The sequence below is a fragment of the Betta splendens genome, chromosome 3 (assembly GCF_900634795.4).
Source record: "Betta splendens chromosome 3, fBetSpl5.4, whole genome shotgun sequence".
Lineage (NCBI taxonomy): Eukaryota > Metazoa > Chordata > Actinopteri > Anabantiformes > Osphronemidae > Betta > Betta splendens.
The window spans coordinates 10,486,300-10,495,564 of NC_040883.2; the positions used below are offsets into that span (position 1 = coordinate 10,486,300).

Genomic DNA, 9,265 nt, shown 5'->3' on the forward strand with positions numbered 1-9,265 from the left:
GGCTAGTTTAACACTGGATCAGTTAAGAGGAAGCGATGTGTGGCCACTAACTTTTACACCAGGTGGTGAAATCATCTACACTTGACGATCCCTGATGCTGTAGGACTGTAAGAGTAGCACCTGTCACCTGTGTGTCTTATGGTTAACTAAACTCAGTTATTGTCAAGTATTCATTGGTTCTGGTTTGGTGAGGAGCTGGTGAACACAATGAGTAGAGTGTACTGTATTAATCTCTCTGTCAGCATATTAACCTATGTTGGTCTTGGTGGATGAGGGTTTTCATTTGTTTAAAAAGGAAGTTGATGATGGCTATGGGACAAACAACTGAGACATCATTATACTCAACACCGTTTCCATAACCTTTTATTAAAAGAACAGAAGATTTTCAAACCACATTTTCCTGAAAGCTGATTTGAATGTAATAGTTCTGACACCACATATCATATATATCATATAATTAAAGTTTGGATCAACATAAACGAAAGGTCTAAATACAAAGTGGCATAGGGGGTGTTAGTTTAACCAAACTACTGCATCTTAACCACTAAGTCTATTATGCAAAGCTTTAATGTTAAAGTAGAGTTTACACCCATAAAACACAGGTTATAGATATGTAGCAGCACAGTAACAGCACATACTAAGTTATTCAGTTATTGAAACCTTTAAGCAGCCACACAGTTTCAGTAAGAGCAGAAAATATTTGATTGAAGGTGACACTTCTGGTTACGCTTTACAGGTTCTATTTGTTATAGTTTAGATGTAAGTGAAAAAAAATGTCCATGTTTAGTGAGAGTCGGATGTTGGAAGGAGTTGGTATTTGGATGTGGACCTCTTTGCTCTGTAGACCATGACTCCACAGACCAGGAGGACACCAACAATGAAAACTAGGTTCAAGCCAAGATTCATGCTGAGGCCAGATGCTAAAATGGAAATAGAATAAAATCCATCCATTTTTAATAACTGAAACAAGTTTTAAAAGTTCCAACAAACTGAACTGAAGAGTGAAAGAACCTTTAGAGTTTGCTTGTTCTTGTAAGACAAAGACTCACTCACGCACCCATGTAATTTGACACGCTAAAAATGAAGGCTTTTGTACACTGGAGCTGAATGTCCCAAGCAATATGATCTACTGGTGTTTAGTTAATGCTGCACCTTACGCTAATCATCATTAAAACTACAAAGACAGAAAAGCGTGAGAAGCTAAACATTCTTATTGCTATGAACATTATGTGACATTATGTTTTAACTCAGACATCTGTTCCAGGTCTGTCAGCACCCTGGAATGCTGCCTGTTCTTTCAACTGCAGTGTAAGCAAAGTACAAACTCCTGTAACTGTCTCTGAAGCAGGTCTGAAAGCATCTGTAATAGAGCTTCAGCTCCTGCCCCACGTGGTCAAATGCCTCATGTTGTCTTTTTTGTCAGTAAAAGATGAAGCAATTTCAAAAACTCCCTCCTTAAGCAGAATGAGGACTGATGCTCAATGTGAAATCAGAACAGTTAAGGAGAAAACTCCAGTGTCCACAAATTATATGACTTGACTTGTAGCTTTGCTGTCCTTATTAAGAAGTGTAAAATGAATGTACAGTATGTCCACCCACCTGGACTGTCAGCAGCTCTAGCCAGACGCAGAGGACCCTGGGAAATCATGTGTCTGCTACTCTGGGCTGCAGACTCCCTTTTGCCACGATGGTGGGGTTGGATGCATCCCTGAGAGCACCTGGTTCCAGGGACCCCCCTCTCACACAGGATGACTGAGCAGGTGATGTAGACCTGGTGTCAGGTAAAAACACTAGGTCACATCAGGACAAACTAAACGGCCCACAGGACCACACGTATGAAGCTTTACCTGTAGCTGAGCTCCAATGAATTCAAATGCCTCCATTCCAAACCTGAACTGCAGGTTGGAGCCAGAATACGTCGTCACTGTTTTGTCCCTCACACACCTGCAACAACAGTTACATCAGTAAAGAATTGCACACAGTAAACAGCCGAATCCAGTCGAAAGGTACGTGCAAGGAACCGCTGTGGACCGACCCGTTTTCAATGATGGTGTAGCTGATGCGAGAGTTGGGGTTGTCGTAGGGAGTCGCCCTGCAGGACTCCACAAACAGCTCTACGTTGGGGATGGAGGTCGCCGCCTCGATCTGCAAGAACATCATCTGCCCAACGTCCACCTCCACTGGGTATCTGCTGCCGTTTATTAGTCTGAAGAACCTCTGGCTCTCGAAGAACTCAAACTGGAAGCTGAAGGTGCCGAAGCCTTGGTCTGTGAAGGCGTAGGGGTTCTTGTGCCTGAACTCTAGGGTCAGGTTGTTTCTTATGGGATAAACACACTGAAAGCCCACGTCCACATCATTATTCCTGTAAATCACTGCACGTGGGTCAGCAGCTGTTATTCCGTTCCTGAAGATGATGTTTGTGTCATCCTCCTGATGAAGGGAAGCACAATTCAAGTCATTACAGTTGTTGTTGTATGCCCAGCAGGCACACAACTGACCTTCAACTGACGTTCTAAGTTAAAAAAATGGTGGAAATAATATCAGTTATTGCTATGATGTTGATGCAACATTAAAACAACGCTGAATGCTGATGGTTGTAAAAAGGTTAACAAAATACTTTTAAATTAACGTTGAAATATTGTCAGTTATTTTTGTGACATTAAAGTAACATTGAAACAATGTTTGATCAATCTTAAAGCAATGTTGCCCCATCAATGTTGATTCACCTCAAAAATCAATACATAATCCAATGGTCATTCAACCATAATATGGCGTTGATTCATCTATGATGTTGAAATGCCTGCTGGGTGACATTTGATCAGTTAATAATATTATTTTATTACTTATATCAGTAGCATTAAGCTTACTGTGACTAGGGCTGCAACTAACAATCATTTTGATATCAATTAATCTGTCGATTAGTTGTTCGATTAATCGGATAAAAAATGTAAAAAATATATTATTTGATGTTTTGCTTATTAGAAATCCCATATCAGGGTTTTTTTTACTAAATTTTTATTTTGACTTAAAACACAAAATCCAGCGTCTGAATAATAAAACTTCAATATGCAAAATATACAAAATATAAACAAACAAAGCAAGCATAGGGTTTTGTTCTAGTGTGAAGATCTGCAGCAGCTCCAGTCAACCTGCCACGAAGAAAACCCACGAAAACACGGGAGAACACTTAAACTCCACAGAGATTCAGAGACTAAAAACTATGTCGTCATGGTTTAATGCTGCTATTAAATTTAGTGTCTTCACCGTTTAAGTTGTGCTGTTGTAACTTTGTCTTTGTTTAATATTTAATGCTGATATTAAGAAATTAATTTTGCCAGCGGCTACGTCATTATAACGTAGCGCTGCGCCGTAAAAATGAGCAGCTCGACTAATCGATAATAGCAAATTATTATCGATCAATTTCCGTCATCGATTATTATCGATTCGTCAATTCGTTGTTGTGGCCGTACCTGAGACCTAGAGCAGTTTGGATTCACAGGCTGCTGGTTCAATTCGGTCCGTGTACGTTCTAACAGTTTGATTTCCCCACCAGAGTAAAGGCTGGAGAAATGAGAAAATGAGTCGTTTTCTCGTTTTCCGTTTTTTCCTCAAAACAAGAAAACGTGAAACGGCTTTAATTCTGTTTATTTGTCTGGTTTAGAAAACACTGTTTTCAGCCTGTTTATTTTTTTAACATGCTGCTTTGATTAAATGCAGTCTTTCACTCAAATAAAGAGAAACAAGAAAACGGCCCATGTAAATTCTAACGATTTAACTTCCCAACCAGAGAAAAAAAGCTGGGAAAACTTTAAATCTAATTCCGAGTCTAGTTTTGAAAACGCTGTTTTCAGCTGGTTTATTAGTTTTTAAGACGGTGATGTGATTAAATTCCGTTTTTCGCTCATATCCAGAGAAACGAGAAAACTGATGTTTTTTGTATTTTATCTTATGAAAAACAGAAAAATGACTTGATTTCAGTCGATATTGTCTGGAAGGAAAAGATAAATCCATCACTTAATTTGCGCTTGAGCACTGGCTTCCTGTTGTCGTTGTATTGTGTTTCGAAATAAGACTCTCACTTTCTTACGCTGCGCGCCTGGCGTTTCACGTCCTTACCGTCAGAGCAAACCTTATGGCGAGTGTGTGTGTATGTATATAGAACATACACGGACCCAGTTCCTCTCCTGGGGTTTAACCTGTTGAGCTTTAGCGACATGCAGTGCTAAAATCCAGGGCTCGGTACCTCTATGAGGGTTCCACAAGCGTTCAGAGAGATTTCAGCGACCAGGTGGGTGGAGTTGGAGAGAGCTGCCAGGTTACAAGAAGGATCTGTGAAGCCGAACAGATGCAGCTTGTTCTCGTTGCGTCTGATGAGGTTGTCCTTCTCCACCTCCACCTTTATGGCTGTTTCACTGCACGTCACTTTGGCCTCTATGTACAAATATATCAAACATTGAATTCCTCATGTGATGATGGTGGAACGTAAAGGCTTGAAGATAATAGTACTAACCATGATGTGCAATGTTGGCAATCACACAGCGCAGCTCAGAGTAAACAGGTTGGTAGTAGTAGTACCAGTACCAGTAGTAGCTGGAGTCAGACAGGACACAGAGACAGATTTACCACAGACCATGTCATAGGAATTTACAACATATAGAAGAAGTCTAAAGCAAATCTTGTCTTAAATGGTCTGATGGTATCCTTTAACTTGTACCTATCTAGACTATTGGTTTACGTACTAGTTGTAGTTAGCTTGAGACACAAAGCAGATAGGAATATTGTGATTGAGGTCTTGATCAGTTGGACTCCATGTGAGGTGAAACTCCTCCGTGGAGATTCTCTGCTTTGAAATGCCGCTGGGTCCAGTGATGAGCAGGTCATTAATTCTACCAGAGAAACACCAGCATTCAAAAGAGGGAGGATAACAGCAAGTTAAAATAAAAAAAAAAAATGAGACTACGTGTTTCACGTTTCCTTACATGCTGTACTGTGCTGAGGATCTGACTTTGATGGTCAGGGTGCGGTTGACATATGCAGGAAGAGTCGCTCCATTATACGGAGTTGGAGACAAGAAGATGGGGATGTAATCACCTTCAAGGCAGGAAGGGACGTCTGCGTCAACTGAAAGTGAAATCAACTCTTTGAGAAGGTGATGCTGACTGTGTTCGTTAAATAAGTGATGATAAAACAAACAATCGTTAACATACTATAAACCATAAACTGCAGAGGGACTTTGCTTAAAGCAGGAATTGATAGTTGGTAACTGCCTGTAGCAGGTACGGCTGTGTTGAAAAGTGGTGTGGTAGTTGTGTTGAATGGTGGTTCAGTGTTTGTGGTAAACCATGAATCGGTGGTTATTGTTGTTGGTATTTCTATGGTTTCTGTTGTAGCTTCTGTGGTTGTTGTTGGAGCTTCTGTGGTTGTTGTTGGAGCTTCTGCAGTTGTAGCTTGACGTTTGTGCCTATGCAGTGATAACGGTTCTTTTAATGTGTAGGATCCATCAGAATAAGCCAATGAAATGGGACTATGGGGAAAATCCTCCAGCACCAGCTCAATGGGAACGAAGCCGTAGTAATAGTAATAATTGTAGTCAGGCTGATATGTTACAGAGCAGGCATTCTGAAATGAAGAGAGAGATGTTACAGGCAGCTCATCAGGTAATTTCTGTCCCTGTGTGCTGTGAGTCTAATACCTGGTCTACAGTGAACTCAGGGGGCAGACCACACAGCCCACACTCATATGTGCTAGGATCTGTCGGTACTCTGCATCGGAACCGGTCGCCATCAGGGTCAAACACTGTCAGGTTTATGGATCGAGGGCAGTTCCTTGGAATTCTGTAACAAGTTGGTGAACTGAATGAGGAGGCCTCCACACCTTAAGACATGTGATATAACACAGGACACTGGTGTTTTGTTGTACTGTATTGCAGTGAATCATAGTGAGGTCTTGATCACTTTGGTCACTTGCCACTCGTTAGGTTAAAGTTAAAGGTTAAGATTAAAAGTTGATTGAAATCTGTTTTTTAATCATATGAAACCTTCCCCACAGTGAGATGTGATACTCATCACCATATTCTAATGGAATGTGTTGAGAATTTGTTTACCACTGCATGTTATTCAATAAATTCAATCATTGGTATTGGTACAAGGTATATTTACTGCACAAATGAAAATCCATACCTGATGTAAGGAAGCGTGGAAGAGACAGGAGGGTTGTTAGGTTGTCCAGTATCAGAGCGGGTTCCCAGGTCCACATGTGCCATCATCTCCATAGGAGCGTCATTGCTTCTGATGTTATACATCCAGTATCCAAAGCCATTCCAGTAATCATAGTAAGTGGGATACCTGTTGGAAAAATCACATAATGCTACTGTGCCAAAGACTAAATCTTTACTTAGCAAAATGATATCAGTTACTAGGTGAGCTTTAGTAATCAGTAAACACTTATTAATTATTAATTTTATTATTAATATGGAAACTATCAAATCACTTTTTCATGTAATTTATAATGTGTATTATATAATATTGTCCCAGTGCTGTAGGTGATGTGAGTAAATTGTTAAAACCTTTCTATAAAGAAAGTGGATATGATGTTTTAACATGAGATGTATTGTTTCTGAGAGATCAATCAGGCTTTTGCTATCATATATAGGGAAAAGTGTGAAGGTCACCTGATGGCAAAGGGTCGGTTGCTGCTGAGCTTTCTCACTGTCCTTAGCTCGTTCTGGCACCAGTAATCCCAGTTCCAGCTGGAGGCGATGAATGAGCTGGAACTCTGGGTTTGCCATCCACAGTCGCCATAGTAACAAGTGTAGCTGTTCTGGTAGCAGGAGGGGGAAGCTTGTCTGTCACGAAACTCCACCTGAAAAAAGGTGAGCGATTAAGAAGAAAAATGCATCATAATTAAATGCATCATCATTACAAATCTTGTCATTATCAAGCTGTCTTTGATTCTTTGATGCAAATTCAACTGTTAAACCGTATATGAATGATTATATGGACATTGTACCGTAAAATATTTTATTATGGAATGAAATGTAAATGTACTTGTTTTCTTCAAATCTACCCCAGTCGTACCTCAAAGGTCCCGTCCGGTTGTCGTCCAGTAGAAGTGAAGGTCACCGAGCCTCCATAGTACCTGTAGTACCAAGCAGTCGCAGCTGAGACCATCAGCATCAGGCTGAGCAGCTGTAGCGTGAGCGACGCCATTCTGCCGAGAGCTCCCACCGTTAATATCAGCACTATTGCTTAAATACCCCGGCACAAGGAAATCTGTTTTTTGTCAGGTCTGCTTTACTAAACATAAAGAATGAAGTTGAACAAGTTTTACTGGTTGGCGCATAGTAGTTGCTAAAGTGCCGCATTAGTGATGGACTGTTAGAGAAATAACATGCTTTTCCAAAAACCGGACCACACCCAAAAGGTTTCCTCCCATGGTGTCAGGAACAACAGAGAGACTGGACCCAAATGCACAGCTCTGAGACAGGACCCCGGCCAACCCGGGGTCAGGCAGGCAATGTAATCCGAAATCCGTCCTCCAGGTTGAGTTAAAGACAGGTAAAAGACAAGGTAAGGTCAGGAACAGGCACAAAAAATAACCGGTAGGACTTTCTGAGTGGTGGAATGCTGACTGAAAAGACAGACGACTACAGAGCAGAAAATCTAGCAATGAGCATGGTGAATACTGAGGCTTCAAATGAGATACATGATGACTGTAATACTGGCAGAAACACAAAGACAGGATGAGGAGGAATTTACCAAAATAAACACGGAAATGATGAGAGACACCGACTAAACACACGATTCATGACAGAAAAAATGTCTCTCTTAGTGCCCATTAAATAAAGAGCTCTGACCACTAGGGGCAGGAACAGAAGGGATCTGAATTACCAGATCAGCGGTAACAAGGGCTAGAGTGGTCTCTTCTGGACCATCAGGAATAAGGGCAGAAGTAGTCATCTTCTGAACTATCGGGAACTAGGACTGAAGACTGGACCATCAGGAACTAGGACTGGAGAGCTGGGAACATGTGCTGGAGACTGTCGTGAAGCTGGAACTTAGACATAGACAGGAGTCTGACGTGAAACTGGAACTGAGACATGACCTGAGACATTGTACATAATTTGGAAAAAGGTCCTCCACACCCGGGTACTCAAACCACCAGTCCTCCTCAAGAATGTTGATCACTTCCTCAACAACTTAACAATTCTTTCAATATGAACTAATCTTTTATGTGACTCGGGAGGAACGAGTCCTCTCAGTGAACGACCCGTTCAGTTCCATGCAGTACCTTCTCTCACCACATGGCAGCAGCTGCTTAAGCTCAGTCAGCAGGACAGGAAACAGAAATTAACAGAGCCCTTTTTCAACCTCACCGGCACAGGTCCATTTACAATAAAATTAATAGATAGTTCTATTTTCTCGCTCCGCTGGTAAAATGAAAAGGCTGCGATGCTGGCAACAACGGAGCACTTTCTGATTGCTAATGGCCCCATGTCAGTTCGTGTGACTTCTTCTTTTTGCCTTTTAAATGGCGGGTGGCAACCAACTGAAAGGTGCATTACCGCCACCTACTATGCTAGAGTGCACAGTGAGTGACTAAATCGCAAAGTTGCAGGTACATTTAGGGGTCCAGGTTTGTCTGGGCGGGGCTGCAGCTGGTTTTGTGAGTGGTTGAAAGACTGCAGATGTACACAGTCCGGGAAATTTGAAATTGATGGTTCTTTAACCGGATTGGATAAACTCGCAAAATGTGAAATAAGTAGGGAGTGTACTTCTAACACACCAGGTGTGTCTTAACATGAACCAGGGAGTCATATAAATGTACCAGAATGTGCAAAAAGTGAATTTTGCATGTGCAGGAACCTTTAATATTGTTATATTTTATTATTTATTTTGAAAGTATTGATTTACAAACACACTTTACATTATACACACAATAACACTGTCAGGCAGCTTAATATGGCAGACCCACATGCATGGCGCTTGAGACAAGTAGGTACGATTGAAGGGCTTTAATTACAAATCCAGGAAAGCAGGTAAAGTAATCAGACAAACAGATGATCAGATCAGGCGGCGGTACAGACAGGGTTCAGGCAGAATCGGAGTTCAGATGAGGCTTTTACTGGTAACCAGGCAATCAGATCAGGCGACGGTACAGACAATGTTCGGATTCAGTAACAGGTTAGTCAAATTAGGGTCACATTAGATTTGTGCGTGTGTAAACCGATCTGTGCTTGCGTAACTAGATGTGTGTGTGCGTAATC

General features: G+C 41.3%; 1 protein-coding gene across 1 annotated transcript; it reads right to left on the reverse strand.

The window, feature by feature from the left end:
• Positions 1–346: 346 nt before the first annotated feature.
• On the reverse strand, positions 347–7,232 carry LOC114852586 (uncharacterized). Its single transcript, XM_041070118.2, has 13 exons — positions 7,077–7,232; positions 6,671–6,861; positions 6,180–6,344; positions 5,693–5,834; positions 5,208–5,619; positions 4,980–5,121; positions 4,740–4,886; positions 4,511–4,590; positions 4,244–4,431; positions 2,036–2,430; positions 1,848–1,944; positions 1,600–1,771; positions 347–920 (listed from the first exon to the last, which is right to left on the reverse strand). The coding sequence occupies exons 1-13, from the start codon at positions 7,206–7,208 to the stop codon at positions 784–786; spliced, it is 2,400 nt and encodes a 799-aa protein (XP_040926052.1). The 5' UTR covers positions 7,209–7,232; the 3' UTR covers positions 347–783.
• Positions 7,233–9,265: the final 2,033 nt, after the last annotated feature.

Bases quoted from the DNA above. Each gene is read 5' to 3' on its own strand.
- LOC114852586 (XM_041070118.2), bottom strand. From the start codon at position 7,208: ATGGCGTCGCTCACGCTACAGCTGCTCAGCCTGATGCTGATGGTCTCA. The intron at 4,887-4,979 runs GTAAGGAAACGT...TTTCTCTGGTAG, and splicing joins TCCTCAGCACAGTACAGCAT to AATTAATGACCTGCTCATCA. The intron at 2,431-4,243 runs GTACCGAGCCCT...TCCCTTCATCAG, and splicing joins CTTGTGGAACCCTCATAGAG to GAGGATGACACAAACATCAT.